At 36.3% G+C, this 19,683-nt stretch overlaps 1 protein-coding gene across 1 annotated transcript; it reads right to left on the minus strand.

Annotated features, from left to right (window-relative positions):
* Positions 1-446: 446 nt before the first annotated feature.
* Positions 447-19,683, minus strand: LOC140859887 (exocyst complex component EXO70A1-like). Its single transcript, XM_073262497.1, has 12 exons — positions 19,437-19,683; positions 10,517-10,612; positions 7,116-7,321; positions 6,512-6,763; positions 4,867-5,005; positions 4,574-4,786; positions 3,757-3,962; positions 2,826-3,026; positions 2,629-2,728; positions 1,623-1,732; positions 1,376-1,522; positions 447-856 (listed from the first exon to the last, which is right to left on the minus strand). Exons 1-12 carry the CDS (start codon positions 19,617-19,619, stop codon positions 739-741), a joined length of 1,971 nt encoding a protein of 656 aa, XP_073118598.1. The 5' UTR covers positions 19,620-19,683; the 3' UTR covers positions 447-738.

Here is a 19,683-nt window from a genome sequence, read left to right on the forward strand (position 1 = left end):
TACTCATGCAAAATTAATTTTTTTTTTTATTTATTTTTGTTTATTTTCCGCTGCAATGTGTTGTCGTTGATGTTGTGACACCGCGAACAACACCAACTCTTTATTTTAACCTACAATTACAATACGATTTCTTTCATCTTCTTTCACGTGTAGCTAACCCCCCACTCCCCACTTCGCACTTCCCACTTACCATGCACTCCTCACTATAACTTCTCTCATCTAAAATATAATTTATCTTATAAAATCATGTTGATTGTTATTGTATACACGCAACGCGTGTGCATCATTTTACTAGTGTAAATAATATATGTATGTAGAATAAATTAAAATCAATATTTGCAATTGTCCCACGAAAACATGGCCTTTATATAATTTATAAAATTATTGTAAAGAGTTGAATATAAATTATACATTATTTTAATCTTGATGTTGCCTTCTGTACAGACTACAGAGAAGTACTGACATTTATTTATTAACAAGTTAGGGAGCTAAAAAGTGGCATATCCACACCTTACACAGCAAATATTGAAGTGATACAAACTTCACTATACAATAATAACACAACACAAGCAATTAACCACACTTATTACACGCCAAACGCTTCCAGCATTTTTATTACCTTCGTTCTACAGGAAAAATAATCTTACAAATGGAACAATGAACCTTCGGCCGCACTGAGGTAATACATATCGGTAACTTATCAAACTGCAGAGAATGGTGGCAACATCGATCAAAAGTCTACCGCTTCGGTTCATTTAAGGTTTTCCCCTCGAAAAATTCACCAAGCATGTGCTCAAGATCTTCCGGCGTGTATCTGATGTACTTCTGGGCATTCTTACCATTCTCAACCAAAGGCCTGCCAAATGTCGAAAAGGGTTATCTGTTTCACCAGAATATTTATTGTTTTTAAGGGAAAAAAAGTCGAGTAATTTGTTCATCTATGTTGATATTCCTTGTAATTTGACTATGATGCACTGACATATTCTAATATCATACTCAAGGTCCTCATTATTTTAGGGGGTGCTTGTGTCACTAATAATTCAACTAATGTTCAACATCTCAAGGAGTGCAGTTATGCTAGCTGTATTGCTTACATCGGTATGCATGGTTTATAAGCTCCTACAAAGTTCCGATAATTACAAACTGCAAAGTAACCAGAAGTTTGTCTGTTCAGGACATGAGATGCTGTCCTAACAACTCAAAACCCCGGGTGATCTTGGTCACAATAGTTTCGAGCAATTGATATCACTATGTTATACAACCTGCCCTTCTCATTGTGTGTTTGACCAGAGATTTTTGCACAACATAGAAAATACGGAGAAGAATAACTCAGTTTCTTGCATAATGGATGGTTAAATCACAAGTGCAGACATACCCAAACCGTTTAATGAAAGATCGATATGCTGGGAGCAAGACTTCAGCAACAGCAAGCCTAAGAGATTCTCTGAGTTCAGTGTCTGGAACTGTCCACTGAGACTGTTTTTGATGAAGTTCTTCAAATTGGATATTAAATGTTTTCAATCTAGATCATAAACATTAATTTAGTAACTGACTTGTGGCACATCTAAAAAATTCAACAATTAAATGCGAACATTTTCACTATTTGGAACCTCATGCAATACCTGTCTTTGATAATTGCTCGAGAAACTCCACTACTGTTTCCTCCATCGACGCTGACAGCACTGCCACCACCAGAGGAAGTCAAGCCTTGAACAGATAGACACTGCAGAATCTGTTGGGAAAAAAAAAAAGTAGGCTCCCAAATTATCCCCAACGACATTATTTTGTAAGAAAACAGTCAATCGACGGGATTCAGATGGACATCAATCGGTACATATATAGCTGAAACTCAAGTACATAGAGGGGGATAGAACCTTACCACATGCAAATACAAATATGAATAAAACCAAATAATTCATCACGTGGAAGGAACAAAGCAACGGGTAAAGATGAACGGAGATGAAGGACAACAATATTGAACCTACTCAGGGTTATGCCTCCAAGCCTCACGGTGAATGTTCATACCAAAGGCCTCTTAATCTATAATTTCAATTACAACAATATACATATATATCTCCTTGTGAGATTGTTCAGTATCAGCTTACTTATTATTCTCCATGAAATACATCCATTTATAATAATATTTAAATTTCTGAGGCAACTAAATATCAACTGTCCACCAAGACTGGCATAAGCTTATGAATTACGCAATGATCCTGACTTCAACAAAAAGAGAAATGTTTACGGGAAATAAGATATGTCTGGTATCATTATCATTTTGAGGTAATGCGATAGTCACTGTAAATGTCAATTTTTGTCTAATAGCAGTGTTAAATTATTTTTTACTTTAGAATAATATGCAGTGAGTTAAACCATGATAAAAAATAAAGTATTTACGGGATGGTGAAAAGTTGAGTTAAATGTAATGATTATATTTGGAGATGTGAAAGTTGAAAATTATGTTGACAAAATAATGAAAACAAAATTATACTATCTGATTTTATTTTGAGGATAAAAAAATCTGGGTAACAAACCAAACAAAACCTAGAAGTCCTGACAACAAACATGAAATCAAAATGGAAAATATAGGTTAACAAAGGTCATTTTAAAGAAAACTAAAGTACGAGCCTTTGCCCACGCAATCCTCTTATATTGGTTTGCATGTTGCTGGACAATTCTCCGATGTCTTTGAACCCAGTCATCCCCCAACAAATCTTTGGCTTCAGACCTACAAGAAGCAACGATATAAAAGATCTATTTTAACAAAGCACAAAGACCGATTAGCAATTATCTAGCAACTCATTAAAAAAAGAGCATTTCCTCACCTTCTAACTGATCTGACCATATAATGAATGTTGTTCATAAGAAACAAATGAGTGAGAGAGACATCTTTATACTGCTTAGATTTTCCATCCAAGTTGGTTTGAAGAGCCTGCATGATTCGCATTGTAACAGCTGCAAGCTGAGAATGAGAGTCGTCTCCGCTTTCAAATTCTTGAAAAAGCTGCTTCAATGTTGATTGATAGCTGAAAAATCAATAGAGAATATAAAGAAGTCTGCTTGATCGTTTGGCTAGAACGGAATAGGAGGATTTTCGAAGATGAAGAGGTTTCGAGTGAAGAGACTTGCGACAAGATCAAATTGAGAGTAGCTTCTTGGTTACAAATCTCAAAACACTTCAAGTCTTTAACAGTTTCGGATTTGTATAGGGACTGGAATTTAGCCCTTCAGTAGCTTTTAATTTTTATTTAATATTCAGAGCTTGCCGTAGTGGATCACTGGTCCACCTCCTTTGTAGTTAGATTTCTAATAATATTTCAGTTTCTTATAAAAAAAAAAAAAGAAGTTACAGACACTCAAATGCAGAATGACATACCTAACAGACCAACAATATCATCAGTCTTTCATCTAGTTCCAAGTTGACATTTTTAGACCATCACAATAGATTTCGACGTAGATGAGTTGACATAATTAGTAGTACTATTTGATAATTGGAGATCTCAGTTGACAATCACACGAACACAAACAAATACATATATGAAATGGTCCAGTCTCTCTACGAGCAGCATATAAATTTGCACACAATCCTCATGTGAGAACATAGAGTTGTAGACCCTGTTCTTGTTTATTTATGGCTAATATTCCATAAGTTTCAAATTGCAATTTCAGAAAAGAAGGGTTTAAATGGAACAAAAGTGGTAAATGAGATCTAACAAAAGCATGAAGTAAAAAGCAATATAACACTATTTGACTTACTCAAACAAGAATTTCACATAGTTAATCACATAGCTTGTCAAAGGATGGACAGTTCCATCTGCAACTGCAGTTTTTGTGGCATCCTTCTCAACTGCTTCTTCAAAGTCACCAAAAGTCTCTTGGGCAGTTTGAGCAAGCCGCTTTGTCAATCCCAAGGCAGATTCTCTAATTTCACTGCAAGATTTACCTCTGAAAAGTGCCTCAATCTGCCGAAATGCAACTAATCATTAAAATTGTGATTGAACCTTAAATACAACTAAAGAAAACTGATGTAACAAATAATAGTGGCCACATCACGATGGTAAGAAAAGAGTTTATACTACATGTGTCTAGCCAATTGAGAAGTTTGTATTTCACAGTCAATGTGACGCTAGGACAAACAGGTACTGTATCTTCTAAGGAAATACTAATAAAGTTAGAAGTTCCTGTCTCCTTCAATCACATACAGTAGATATGAATTTAATAACTAGGAAGGGACGGCGCGAAACTTTCTACATTCCCCAGCAACACCCCATCTCACCTACAGACTTAGAACATTTGGTATTCAAGGGGAAAGATGTTGAACTTTTTTGAATAGGGAAACTAATTATCGGAGGTACTGTTTCCTTCTGAAGTCTAGGACTGATTGACCATCTCTATAAACAACTAGATAACAAAATAATCTCATGAAATACCTTGTCAAATTTAAGTAAAGACGTAAAATTGAAAAACAGTTGTTATATGAAAGTTATAACGTTTGACGAACAAGAGATCATCCCCCAGCATGATTCCCCTGGTTTCGCGAGAAAATTATTACTTAAAAAGAATTTCCCCATACCTCCGAGTGAAGTTCTCGCATTATTTCATACATATCTAAAAGCACAAATAACTTTTCAGGGGATCTCTTGCTTTTGGCAATCGCATCTCCAAAGCTAAGTAGCACTGCAACACTCCCATTGGTAACTTCAGCAAAACACTGATCCATGAGAGAATCAAATCCCGTAAAAATTTGGTCACAAACTTTACGTTCTCCAGCAAACAGCAATTTGACCTGCTTGGTCATGATTAGTTTAATCCTTGAACCAAAACTAATCAGTCAATAAAGTTGCATTGTTAATAAGGAAAACTTACTGCAATTCGCATAAAATGAATCCAATTCCCAATCTTAGCTTCCAAAACTTCCCACTGCATCTTTTGTACATCATCTTTGCTAAGCTTTTCCACCCCCAATTTCTGAAGGCTTTCTTCTAAAACTGGAGAACGGGTGTCCCTACAGAGAAGAACTAGTAAAACTTGAACAACTAGTATAGTTTTATCAAGTGAGGAAAAAAAGAACAATACTTCATATTATAAAGAATTTGAAATCAATTCCCACACATAGCTGATACTTATTTGATATACAATATCCATTTAAGGTATAGCATAGTGCAGTAGAAATTTTACTGCACAGGATGGATGTTAAAGTTAAGTGGCTATTTCAAGAGCTCACCACATGTATTGGATCAGCTCAGAAAGCTTTGTTGGTTCAGACTCTACCCCAGGAGTGAACTTCAAACTAGATCCTCAGAACTTTTCAGTCCACTTAATTCCTGAATCTTCTACAGGTTTCATATGTATCTATCTTACTCTCAAAATATCAAAATCACTGAAAATAAATTTCTTATGATTAATGCCTAAATATTTAGAAAATCAATGTTGTTAATGTGGTCCTACCTTGATTGTTTCTACAAGAAACTCAGAGAGAAACGTGAAATCATCGAGGGTTCTTCCCTTTCAAATTAAAGTTGTTCTCAACCTGGACCAAGAACCGTGACAAAGGGACCAAAATTGGGTTCAAGCCACTCTGGTGACGTCGTCTGGACTCTGGAGGCACAAACAATAGCCATGGAAAATATAGTTTTTGACAGAATCATAGCAAAAAGATCACTAACAGCCAACTAATTATTCATATTTCGCCGATAAGGTTCGTTCAACATATCTCCTGAATTCAAGTCACATCATGTCTTCACATGTGAAAAATAGTGTAAAGATTGTAACACATCTGTTGCAACTGATAACCTGCAGTGGGACATCTAATTGCAAGAATAGAACAAATAAACACAAAATAACACTTGACGGAAAACAAGTTCAGTTCCTTCAGAAAATTAAAAGAGTGAAAGCGTAAAGAAAAGGGAAAGCGCGATTGAAAAATAGGAAGCAGAGAATCAGAAACCGGTTCGCATTGCAATGGAATGCAACCACAAATTAATGCATCATGAACTTTCACCTTAAAACACTTTATTCCCCAGTGCCCCGAATCAAACTCGTGAATAACAGTGCATTTCCTAATCATTATTCCAAACAACGACACAAGTTGTTCAGCACAATAGCTTGAACCACTTGAAATTGCAAGGTTCACCGGAATTGTATCATAATTTAGCTGTTCAGTTTATGAATAAGCTTTTGTAACATGATTAATATTTTTTTCAACAAATTGATATCATGACGTAAATGGCCACTAGAAATTGTAACTCCTCAGGCATCACCCTAGAGTACCAAACTGATCTAGTGCATACCGAGTATGGCAAGAAAATATTAATAGTGTTACAGCATCTTTCCAAAGGCCAAACAGATTAGACAAACCAAACACTGGAATACTATGCCTGACATGTTAATGATTCACTCTTCAACCTCCAACCGATTCAAAAGTTTCATTTAAGTGCCAATAGGTCTTCTGAAAGAAGAATGAAATCGCTTGTTATCGTATGGCTCATGTACGGAAAACAGATGGATTTACCGGTATATTCTTTGCAACTGTTGTTGATTCCCAGCTTGAATCATCTGCTGGGCTAAATCATGCAGCAGGGGCAAAATTCGAGGTGGAATTAGGGTTGGTGTCGTATATGCAGAATTTTCTGTGCCATTGTTCTGATGTTCTGAATGGCTTTTGGATGATGGAATCTTGCCACTGGAATCTCCAGGTGATCCTGACGATGGCCTCATAGAATTTGGGAGGCACTCAAAAAGTCTTTCAGGTTCAACAGGTTTGCTGGTAAGAAGAAAATTCAATTTAGAGTACATAAAACACAATTGTATGGCAGGTATAAAGCTATACTGGTTGCGTATGTATGTCTGAATGACTCTTTGTCTCTGTCTTATAGCATGTGTAATATAAAGATTAATTTATCTTGCTGTTACTTTCAATAACAGCTATTCACAAAATACGAACAATACATACCAAGAGGGGTAGAGTAATGAAATTATTCACAGTCAATTTTGAACACTTATAGGCTTAAAAATGATTAACATAAGATCTCGTCAGAAAATAACCGGTAACATCCTCTAATCTAACAGCCATTTTCAACCTATCAGGATAGTTCCAGAAAGAAAGAGAAGCAAACCTGTAGTATGACAAAAGTTGTTTAAACTCCTCTTCCAGCTTAGAGATTGCCTTTGAAAGTAGATTGTTTGTATGGTTGATCACTCCATCACTACTCTTGAAGCTTTTGTTGTTGCTGAAAAATTGAATATTATTCCTAAGTTGCTCAATTGCTTGAAGATAACTTTCTAGATCCTCATTTGGCCCTTTAAGTATTTTTGCTTCAGCCTAAACAGAATTGAAGACAACAATTTAAATAGATGTCATAAAAACAAAGATAAATGAACATAAACGTTTGTTGAAACATTGCCTCAAGTAACAAAGAGAAAATTGGATTATATTTCTAAATCGCTTGCTCCTTAGAGCCAGTTTACATCGACAATATAAAGATAAGTGACAAAGCAGATGTGATGTAACAATATTGTCAGATGGCCATGATCCAAAACTTAGCCGCTGTGAAGCATAAGTTATCAGCTCATAAGCAACTGATCTAGACCCCGCCAGCAATATTCTTGCAAAATGGACAATAACGAATATATATATGGACATAAGCTTTATGAAGGTACTGTTGTTCACAACAAATTGTAGAAAACATAACCAATCCATTATTCTACTTATCAACACTCAACTCGATGAGCATATTTTAATAATTGGATTCTAGTGCTTATTCTAACCTAACCCATTAGTCATTTTCTGTATTGAACTCAATAGTGGTAGATTACAAAACCAACACCAACACCAACACCAACACCAACACCAACACCAACACCAAGACACCTTTACATGAACACCTTTCTAGATTTGTTTAACTATATAGAAACTCTTCCAAAGCCAGTGTGAAGATTATTCCTGCCTCTATATGCTGAATTGGATGGCTAAGGTTGCACCATATTTTTTTTATCTGTGTCTCAATCTAGTGGGCCTTCATATTACTTAAAAGATGAGTTTGCTATCAGCCCAATTATGTTAGATTTGTGAGAAGTTATTTATGTATATAATTATGATATAATTATTCATATATTCTAGTCATAGTCAATAGGTAAGTTTTCTTTTTTAGAGGATCTTAGAATCTCAGGGAATTATTATTGATTCCTATTGTTGTATATATACATGTTGTTCTTGTGTCCTAATAAATCATTCAGAATTGTTGAGCATCAATTCTTTTATGGTATCAGAGCCATTCCGATCCATTCTTTAGAAAAAAAAAAAAATGGCGTCTGAAACACCAAAGGTCGAGTCTTCAGAGAAAAACAGCCATTCCATTGTAGCCTCAGGACAAGCTCTAGGAGATATGACTCCATCTCTAGTCATTACTATTCACAAGTTGAACCGAGTGAATTTTCTGCAATGGTTTCAATCTGTGAAACTGTTTCTCCAAGGCAAAGGAAAGTTCGGCTATCTTACAGGTGACAACCCGATGCCCGAACCCACTGCTGCTACGTTTAAGACATGGGACACCGAAAATTCAGTGGTCATGGCTTGGCTTATTAACTTCATGGATCCGACCATTGGGAAATCCTATTTGTTTCTTCCATCTGCTCAAGATTTGTGGGACTCAATCAAGGCGACATACTCCGATGTCGGGAATGCCTCACAGATGTTCGAACTAAAAACCCAGATCCGCCAGATGAAGCAGGGATCCCGATCTGTCACAGAGTTTTACAATCAGTTGGTGGGATTGTGGCACGAGAGTGATCTCTACGTTGACTTCGAATGGCACTGTGCTACTGACCGGCTCCACTTCCAGCAACTTCAGAATATTGAGCAGGTCTTCGACTTCCTTTCAGGCCTCTCTAAGGACCTCGATGATGTTAAAGGTCGTGTCCTCGGCCGATCTCCCTTTCCAAACATCCGAGAGGTGTTTGCTGAAGTCCGTCGAGAGGAAAGCCGGAGAAAGATCATGTTAAACAATGTTGCTGCCCCTCACATTTCAGAAACATCTGCGTTGGTTTCCCGGTTTGAAGATCAGCCTCGTCGCGCTGGTAGGCCCTGGAGTGACCATTGCAAGCGTCCGGGTCATACCAAGGACACCTGCTGGAAATTGCATGGTCATCCTCTGTAACCCTGAACCTTGGATGTAGGAACTAGGATTATTAAAATACGAACCAAGTAAAATTCTGCGTGTTCTTGTTTTTTTCTTTATATAGGAAACCGAATATTATTAACAAGAAATAAAGATAATTAGATAAAACAGGAGGATCAGAGGTCAACTCCACAAAGAACTACCCAAAATCTAGAAACTCGAGCCAACTAACAAAAATTAAGACTCCAATCCCTAGAAAGTTCTGACACTGAGAGATTTAAAGTTCGTTGTCGACTGAAGCCAACAAGGAACACTAAACTTAAGGGGTGTAATGTGACAAGGCATGTCATCATATTTACGTGAACCAAATAAACCACTTCACAAATTTTTTTTTGTCAAGAATAGTTCATGATCACGCACAATTGAAGTTTAAAAGAGAACTTAAACATATCAAGCTCCAAAAGCACACATGAAGAAGCATACAAATAACACCAAATTGAGAAACTCAGAAGGAAATTAGTTAAGAAAAAAAATACAGTATTGAATTCATGATACAAAAATGACCAAGCTAGGTGTAACATAACTATTCTCCCATATCTCCTTCATTCAGTGGTGAGCAGCACATATAAATTTTTTTTTATTTTACATCACCTAATATGGAACTACTGATGCGAAGCCAGTGCCCCTGCGGCCCTGCTCCACTTTATTTTTCTTTTTCCATCTACAAATTTCTATTTTATGATACCTAGAAAACCTAACTAATTATATATTTATTTTTTTGATAAGAATTTTATTATATTAATTATGAGAATGCTATTAATTACAATTGGCGGATAAGTGATCCGCTAACAACAAAAGTCTAAGCATGACCCTACTATATCAACAACGGACAAAAGCTCAATCTCTTAACAAATCTGAGATCGAGACATTCTCAAACTCTACATGAGACCCAATCCAAGTAGATATTCGAATTTTGATCTTTTCCCAGCATTCGTCAATCGAATCTTCAATATTGTCGAAAATTCTTCTATTCCTCTCCAACCACACGGACCAACATATGTCATGAACCACCACTACCCAAAAAATTCTGCCCTTCTTGCCAAGAAGATGTCCAAGATCCGTAGCAAATAATTCTTGTGTTGATCTCAGAACCACGAAAACCTAAGTAATTATTGATTTCATGTCATCCAGAAAGGGTATGCAATGCCTATAATAAGAGACTGATGCAGCCAGTAACTATAAATAGATCCAACTCTTATACTGAAATGTCTCTGGTGTAATTTGTCGACCACGATAAAAAAATTATAAGTAACCTATCTCATTTTACAGTGGCAAAAGATGTAAATTGAGATGATCATCCGAATATTAGTGTTTAAAATAATTTAAACATGAGTTCTTACTTGGCGTGAAACATCAAATTGAGCCAATATGACTTCAGCAGCCTTCAAAGTTTTATCAATGTTTTCATGAGCTCTCCGAACAGCGTGCGTTCTAATCTGAAAAAGGTAAATCAAGTAACAAATACAGAATCAGGAGAGATAAAAGCGTAAAGATTGTGATTCCAAGTCCCAACAATGGCATGTCAGCTATTCATCAAAAAGAATAAAACATCGGTAACTTATAATTCATTCGTCATGCTTCTCACGGTTACGTGAATCACAAAAGCTACAAAACCATTCATGGAAACCACTCTAAACATTACAGATTTTTAGGGCTCCAACTCAATTGTGCATCATGATCTGCGCATATGTTTTGCACCAACTAATGAAGTGCAATATTTAAATGTTTCCATCTAATATTGTTTTGCCAAAAGTAGCAGAAACCAGATCAAAAGTTCAAAACTTGAGTCAATAAACTGGCATTCTCTTCTAATGAGAGGTTTCCAAAGTTTTATGTCCCAAACATCCCAGTAGAACTACCTTATCAGTAAAACTCAAGAAACATGGAATTCATAAGAAAATATGATTGGTCCAAACCTAAAATGAATATTCAGAGGAGATCAGGAGATCGAGATCTTATTTTTAAAAAGCACAAAATTGAACTGATAAGATCAACTATAAGTAAACATATATATGTATATATATGACACTAATAAAGCAGCTTATCCATTTGGTTATCTTAGCTGCCCCTAAGTGATCTTATCAAACTTTGTAAAGGAAAAACTCAAAAGTGCTTCCTAGAAGCAATCCCAAACACTACATAAAAAAGTAGCTTATCAATTTGGTTATCTTAGCTGCCCCTAAGTGATCTTATTCAGACATACATTCCGGGTACCATTGTCATTTATTTGACAAATGAATCAACCAGTGAATTTGACACAGGTCACAGGGATAGAGATCGGAATAAGAAAGACTGAAAGACAGTAAACTATAATTCGTAACTTAAACCCGGGAAATCCACAAATAGAAATTTAAACTTTGAATTCTATAAACCAGTATAGACGATCTAATGCATTAGAAAAACTAATAAAAAGCCTTTCCAAAATGAAAGTTAGAATCTTGGAGGAGAAAAAACATATAAGAGATGAGAAACAAAGATATACTTCGTCCATTTCCGAAGTTTCTCAAGATCTCGACATGGTGGGGCAAAAAAAAAAGGACTGATTTCTACATTCCAACAACCTCCTTTTGATACTGGGAAATTTACTTTCCAAAAACAGAAGAAAAACTGAGAAAGAATTAGAGAAAAAAATAATTAATTAAAAATTTATAACACATAATATTAATAATAATATTTTAATTTAAATACATAACAACAAAATTTAGCCTAAATATGATTTAAATTTGAAATTCTAATTGTAGAAAATTTAAAGCATGTTTACTACACAAAATAAATAATTATTTTAAAAATCAATATTTTACAAAATAAATACTACATGATAAATATTTATGACATCAATATGCAATTAAAAAAAAATTCAAATATACAATACACAAATTTTTGTTATAAAGTACATAAAAGTATCAACCTATTCTGGAAACACTTCGCAACTCAACTGGCCTTTGAAAACTTGATAGAAAACCTTTTTTTTTTTTATCAGAAACATAAATATTATTAATAATTAAAATAATTAAAGTACAAATTGTGGACCAGTGATCCACTAATCCTCAAAAGAGGTTCAAGTAAATCTAGCTCAAAGCTAAGATCAGAAGTTTCTATCACATGTTTGGAAGTTCTGAACTGTCGATCATCGTCGGACGTGTTGACGGTTTGTACGTTCGAACACCCTTCGGAAGGTCCACACAAACCTTTGGTAGTTCTGAATTAATTGATATTTAATGACTCGTTTGCTTAGTTAATAATGTATTAATCCTGCTTAAACAATATTTTATTCAATAATTAAGGATCCGCCAACCCTTAAACTGTTCATGAGTCACGGCTGGTCCATGGCCTAAGTGGGTTTTCGAGATTTTGATTTCAGAACTGGGTAACATTGAATCTTTAGACTTTACTATTACAATTTGAAAGATACGTGGAGGAATGAAGATGACACACGTAGCAAAAAGTGTAGACTTCAATTACGATTTTATCGTTTTTGCTCGCACGATCGTCTGCATTTGTTTTAGTTTGAATAACTATTGACACCCGAGAAATAGTTTAGACTTTAATTATGATTTGTATGTTTTTGCTCGAATGATAAAAAACATTTGTTTTAGTTTAAATTTGAATAAGGGTTGAGTTTGTATTAAAAATTCAAAAACTTGAAGGAAACAAACAGTGAGCGATAGTGATTCACCTAGTGAATTAGAATTATCAAACATTGATATTGGAGAGACTCAGAGATACATCGACAAAGCCAGATACATAATGCATGCTTCAGATTTTTCTGTCGATCACGAGGAGAAGCCTTCTAAGTCATCCATGTAACATCCATCTCGCAGATTAAGGTTTGTTTAGGAGATTGATAGACCATCTTTGTTTTTCTAAACCCTAATAAGATGGGATTATCAGTCTCTTGAACCAAACCATAATCGGAGTCACACAGATGATTTAGAGGCGTTCTCCCCGTCATCGTCAGATAAATCTGGAGCATGCATTATATATCGGTCTTTGTGGGTGTATCTCTTTCCAATATACGTCCGATAATTCTAATTCACTAGGCCCAATGTCATTGTCAGTTAGTTCAAGTTTTTGAATTTTTAATGCAAATCCATATGAGCAAAAAACATACAAACAATAATTGAAGTATAAACTATTTCCTAGGTGTCAATAGTTATTCAAATTCAAACTAAAACAAATGTAGTCCATCATGCGAGCAAAAACATGCAAATCATAATTGAAGTATAAACTGTTACATATGTGTCTCCTGATCATTCTTCCACATGATTTACTATATTTACATTGAACAGTAAAGCAAAATAAATATCTAAAGCATCCGCGGGCTAGTAAAGGCTCCTTTCAATAGAATCAATTTTTGAAATCAAATTCTCGAAAGCCTATTCGTACTAGGGGCATCCGTGATTCCATGAATAGTTTGAGGGTTTGCGGGTCGGTTCATTTTTGACATCTCTAGTTATGAATAATGTATTTTTTTTAAGTAGGATTCAAACATTATTAATTAGCAAACAAATTATTAAGTGTCAACTAATTCATAACTACCGAAAAGGTCGCAGACCTTTCGAAGGGTGTTCGGACCAACAATCCGTCAAGACCTCAAATGTAAATCGACAAATAATATTTCAAAACTTCCAAACATGTGATCGGAACTTCCGATCTTAATCGTGCAGACATATGACAACTCCAGCATGACACTCAGCCGCAGAGTCGGTTTAGAAAGTGAACTCTGTTGGAGATATGGATATTATCTTAAATTTTGAGTATTCTTATCTTATCATTTATTCTGTAGGATTAGAAGATAACATATCTAGTTTGAATAATAATACTGAAACATAGGGATTTCAGATTATTAGGTTAGCTTTTCTTCTATTTATATTGTACTCTAGAAGTTAGTAAAATATATGAGAAACAATATTTCTCTCCCTTCTCTTGTCGTTCATATTTTTAACATGGTATCAGAGCAGGTTTCTGTTTCGTATTAATCATAGTAAAAACAGCCATGACGGAGAGTTCTAAGGAATCCAAGGAGTCTACCTCAGATGTATTAAATTCCAAAATTTTTTTAAAGAGGTCTCAATGCAAGTTGCATGGGAAGCCTGCAAATTGGAAGCCACGCAGTAGGGGTTATGATAACACGGGGTTTAAAGCAACTGCTAAAAGTGTTACAAACCCATCTTCATTCCCTGATACTGAATCAGTGAGCATTAACTTGAACAGAGATCAACTGGAACATCTTCAGAAGCTGATTAGTCAACCCATGACAAAAATTCCATCAGCCTCATGTACCCTAGCACAAACAGGTACCTTTTCCACTGCATATAGAGCTGTAACAGAAGCAAACCAACCCTGGATCATCGATTCAGGCGCTTCTGACCATATGACAGGTAGTTCCCTGCTATTTTCATCTTATTCTCCTTGCCCTGGCAATATGAAAGTTAAAATTGCGGATGGAACACTTTCCACTGTTGCTGGTAAAGGTTCAGTTCGCATTTCAGATTCATTAACCCTTCACTCTGTTTTACATGTCCCAAATCTGACCTGCAATTTGTTATCAGTTTGCAAGCTCACCATAGATCAAAATTGCACAGCTAAATTCTCCAAGTCTTGTTGCATATTTCAGGAGCAGGATTCGGGTAAGACAATTGGCAATGCTAGAGTGGAAGGAGGGCTCTATTACCTTGAAGCTGTTATTCCTAAGAATAAACAAGCTTTTCAGGCTGAAATAGATTCATCTTTTTCCAATAAAGACACAATTATGTTATGGCATCGTAGATTACGACATTTAAACTTTCAGTATTTGAAACATATGTTCCCATCTTTGTTTGGCAATAAAAGTTCTAGCTTGTCCAGCTTGTTATCATGTGAAATTTGTCAACTAGCCAAGCACACACGCTCTGTTTTTCCTGCTACACCCTATAGATCAAGTCGCCCATTTGCATTAGTTCATAGTGACATCTGGGGTCCATCACGTGTAAAGAATTATTCTGGGGCTCGATGGTTTCTCACATTTATTGATGATCATACTAGGGTGTGTTGGGTCTACCTTTTAAAAGAAAAATCAGAAACTGGCCAAATTTTTCAAAAGTTCAACTCTATGATCAAAACACAATTCCAAACCACCATTCAAGTCTTCCGCACTGATAATGGCCGTGAATACTATCAATCCATTCTTGGGAATTATCTTTCTAGTGAGGGTATTATCCACCATAGTTCTTGCCCAAACACACCTCAACAAAACGGCATTGCCGAGAGAAAAAACCTTCATCTCTTAGAGGTGGCCAGAGCTTTGTTGTTCACTATGCATATTCCAAAGTATCTTTGGGGAGAAGCGGTGCTAACAGCTGCGTATCTAACCAATAGAATGCCTACCCGAGTCCTCAATTTTTACACCCCTCTCTCAACTCTGTTAAAACAATATCCCCTCTTTCGTGCCATTTCATCATTACCTCCTAAAACAGTTGGGTGCACTGCTTTCATGCACAATCACAACCCAAACAAGTCCAAGCTTGACCCTCGTGCCATAAAATGTGTGTTCATAGGTTATTCAGCAACTCAGAAAGGCTATAAATGCTACTCTCCGGAGCTGAAAAATACCTTTGTTTATTCTAGGAGAAAGCGAGCTGAAGGGATAGAGCCAACTAAAGCTCAGCAGAACCAAGAGGCTGAACCGGATCCACCTCCACAAGCCCTTGAACCAGAGGTAACCTCTTCCGAACTTGATATACCCATTGCACTTCGCAAAGGAGTAAGAAAATGTACTGCACATCCTATCTCACATTTTATTTCTTACAATAATCTTTCTCCCAATTTTCGAACCTTTACTTGTAACCTTTCAACTAATGAGATTCCTAGAACTATTCATGATGCTCTAGCAAGGGCAGATTGGAGAAAGGCTGTATTTGAAGAAATAAATGCTCTGAAAAAAAATGGCACATGGGAGATCGCAACACTGCCCAAGGATAAGAGGACTGTGGGATGCAAATGGGTCTTCACAATTAAGTATAAAGCAGATGGGAGCATTGAGAGGTACAAGGCGAGATTGGTGGCTAAAGGATTTACTCAAACTTTTGGCATAGACTATCAAGAAACTTTTGCTCCTGTAGCCAAATTAAACACTGTAAGAGTTTTATTGTCATTAGCTGCTAATCTTGATTGGCCATTACAGCAATTAGATGTGAAGAATGCGTTCTTGAACGGGGACCTCAATGAAGAGGTGTATATGGATTTTCCTCCTGGATTTGAAGAAAAACAGGGAATTAACCAAGTATGCAGACTGAAGAAAGCTCTATATGGACTCAAACAATCTCCTCGGGCGTGGTTTGAGAGGTTTACTAGATTCATCAAAAGTCGTGGATATATTCAAGCACAAACTGATCATACTCTATTTTTCAGACATTCCAAGGATGGAAGAATTACTATTTTGATAGTCTATGTAGACGACATCATCGTCACTGGAGATAATCTTGAAGAGGCAGACGAATTGAAGAAGTTTTTGGCTACTGAGTTTGAAATCAAAGACCTTGGAAATCTTAGGTATTTCTTGAGAATGGAAGTAGCACGAAGCAAACTGGGAATCACCATATCCCAAAGGAAATACACTCTAGATTTGTTGAAAGAAACAGGCATGTTGGGTTGCAAGCCAGCCAAGACACCAATGGAGCAGAATTTGAAACTTGGACCAGGAGATAATAAGAGTAACGTTGATCGAGAAGGATACCAACGGCTGGTTGGAAGGTTAATTTATTTATCTCACACTAGGCCTGACATTACCTATGCTGTGAGTGTGGTTAGCCAATTCATGCACTCTCCATGCAGCATACACTTGGAGGCAGTAAGAAAAATTCTAAGATATCTCAAAGGCACTCCTGGAAAAGGTCTATTCTTCGGAAAAATGGAACCAAGATTAATAGAAGTTTGCACAGATGCTGATTGGGCAGGGTCAGTAATGGATAGAAGATCCACCACCGGTTATTGTACATATGTGTGGGGCAATCTTGTAACATGGAGAAGCAAGAAACAATCGGTAGTGGCTCGGAGTAGTGCAGAAGCTGAATTACGCGCTGTTGCTCAAGGACTATGTGAAGGCATATGGTTAAAAAGGGTACTTGAAGAACTGAGAATACCCAACAAAGAACCTATGAGGCTTTATTGTGACAACAAAGCAGCTGTAAATATTGCCCACAATCCGGTCCACCACGATAGAACAAAGCATGTTGAGGTCGATAGACATTTCATCAAAGAAAAGATTGAAGATAAGAGTGTGTGCATGACTTATATTCCTTCAAGGCAGCAAGTTGCAGACATCTTGACTAAGAGCCTGTCGAAAACAGCATTTGAAGAATTGACAAGCAAGCTAGGAATGATAAATATCTATTCACTAGCTTGAGGGGGAGTGTTGGAGATATGGATATTATCTTAAATTTAGAGTATTCTTATCTTATCATTTATTCTGTAGGATTAGAAGATAACATATCTAGTTTGAATAATAATACTGAAACATAGGGATTTCAGATTATTAGGTTAGTCTTTCTTCTATTTATATTGTACTCTAGAAGTTAGTAAAATATATGAGAAACAATATTTCTCTCCCTTCTCTTGTCGTTCATATTTTTAACAAACTCCGTGTGTAAATATGTCATGTGAGATTCATTTCCTTGGCACCATTTGCATAATTCTCTCGATTACTAGTATCTATTGAGGTTTTCTATCCGTTTTTGAAAGATTAGTTGAGTTGAAAAGTGCTTCCGGAATAGGTGGAGACTCGAGGAGCTATCGATGAAGAAAGCGTTCCCAAAAAGCTAACGGACGAAGTATAATGCAGAAGCCTTCATTAATTGGATGAGGATAATACGAAGAATTATAAAGCACGTTGAAATCTATGCAAGGACTAGCCAGAATATTAGTAATGATCTGACGAGATATTAGTATCCAGTTTTGTTGTAATGTCTAAGTCAAGAGTGTTGACATTACATACCAATTTAGAGGTACGTAAGTACTGAGATGTCCATATGAGTATACATTCCTATGTGTTGCATATTTTTAATTTTCACATGATGCATGTTTTCCTGTCATTTGTATATATTGCATTGTGTATCATGTTGCACTTGTTATCCTTTGAGATCAACTTTAAATAGTGAGACCCCTCAGCTATTTTTCTTGGACGGTCGGATACTGGGTGCCACTTACTGATGTTACGGTGACCCATGACATTAAAGGCCCAAGATCTTATAGAGTGTGAGAGACCCACCGGTTTTTTGGAGCATAGTGATACACAATTAAGCGCCTCTAGACTTAGCATGAGATTCTGATATCGATCCCAAATCTCCAGTACACATTCATCTATTTTTCATATAGGCTTGTATGCTCCAATTTATGTATTGGGAGATTAGGTCTCTCACATCTTTGTTTTTATTTTGCATACCTCATTACCACCTACATGTCTTAGCAGGGTATCAAAACTGAATCCAACCCGAAAATATCAGGTTAGGATTGGGGGTTTTCAGGTTCGGTTCAGAACAGTTGGACCCGAAATCTGACCCAAAAAGTAATGAAATGCACTATTAGAATGCTTCCATCTAATGTTGTTTTGCCAAAAGTAACAGAAACCAGATCAAAAATTCAAAACTTGAGTAACTAAGCCGGCATTTTTCTTTTAATGAGTGGTATCAAAGTTTTATCTACCAAAATATCCCAGTAGAACTACCAAAACATATATATGTATATGACACTAAAGAAGCAGCTTATCAATTTGGTTCTCTTAGCTGGCCCTGAGTGATTATATTCAGACATACATACATTCCGGGTCGAATTGTCAAATTAATCAAACAGTGAACTTGACACAGGGGAAGAGATCGGAATAAGAAAGAAGTGAAAGACAGTAAAATAAAATTAGTAACTTCGAACCGGGAAATCCATAAATAGAAATTTAAACTTAGAATTCTATAAACCAGTATAGAAGAGGTAATGCATTGGAAATTTTCAGAAAAAGCCTTTCCAAAATGAAAGTTAGAATCTAAGAGAGGGGAAACAGAGAGCTCAAAAAGATGAGAAAAAAGATATACTTGGTCCGTTTCCGAAGTTTCTTAAGATCTCTCCATAGTTGGGATAAAAAACAAAACAAAAACAAAGGACTGATTTCACCATTACCAAAAAAAAAAAACAGATCAAGAAATGAAAATTGCAACCCATCTTCTCCAAGTCACTCTGAAGATCAAAACTTTGACTCAAGATCCAAACATAATGCATTAAATAAAAGATTGTTACCTGAGTGGGACGCATAGCAGTTTCAAGAGCGGAGAGGCGATGGTCAAATGAGCCCAAAATGGAGACCATGTTGTCTGTGATAGATTGGTTCTTCACCAGAGCCTCTCTCATCCGTGCTGCTCTTTCACTCAGCGCATCCACTCCGCCGCCGCCGCCGCCGCCTTTTGTGGACGGAATTCCCATCTTTGCACGAGAGAGTCCGCGGTCAGACAGGTTGACTGACACCACGGAAATGGCATTTACCAGC

The sequence above is a fragment of the Henckelia pumila genome, chromosome 4, assembly GCF_033568475.1.
Source record: "Henckelia pumila isolate YLH828 chromosome 4, ASM3356847v2, whole genome shotgun sequence".
Classification (NCBI taxonomy): Eukaryota; Viridiplantae; Streptophyta; class Magnoliopsida; order Lamiales; family Gesneriaceae; genus Henckelia; species Henckelia pumila.

Coding starts and splice junctions, on each gene's coding strand:
- LOC140859887 (XM_073262497.1), bottom strand. CDS start 19,619: ATGGGAATTCCGTCCACAAAAGGCGGCGGCGGCGGCGGCGGAGTGGAT. Junction 10,613..19,436: donor CTGCTATGCGTCCCACTCAG/GTAACAATCTTT, acceptor TACCTTTTTCAG/ATTAGAACGCACGCTGTTCG. Junction 6,764..7,115: donor CAACTTTTGTCATACTACAG/GTTTGCTTCTCT, acceptor TCTTCTTACCAG/CAAACCTGTTGAACCTGAAA.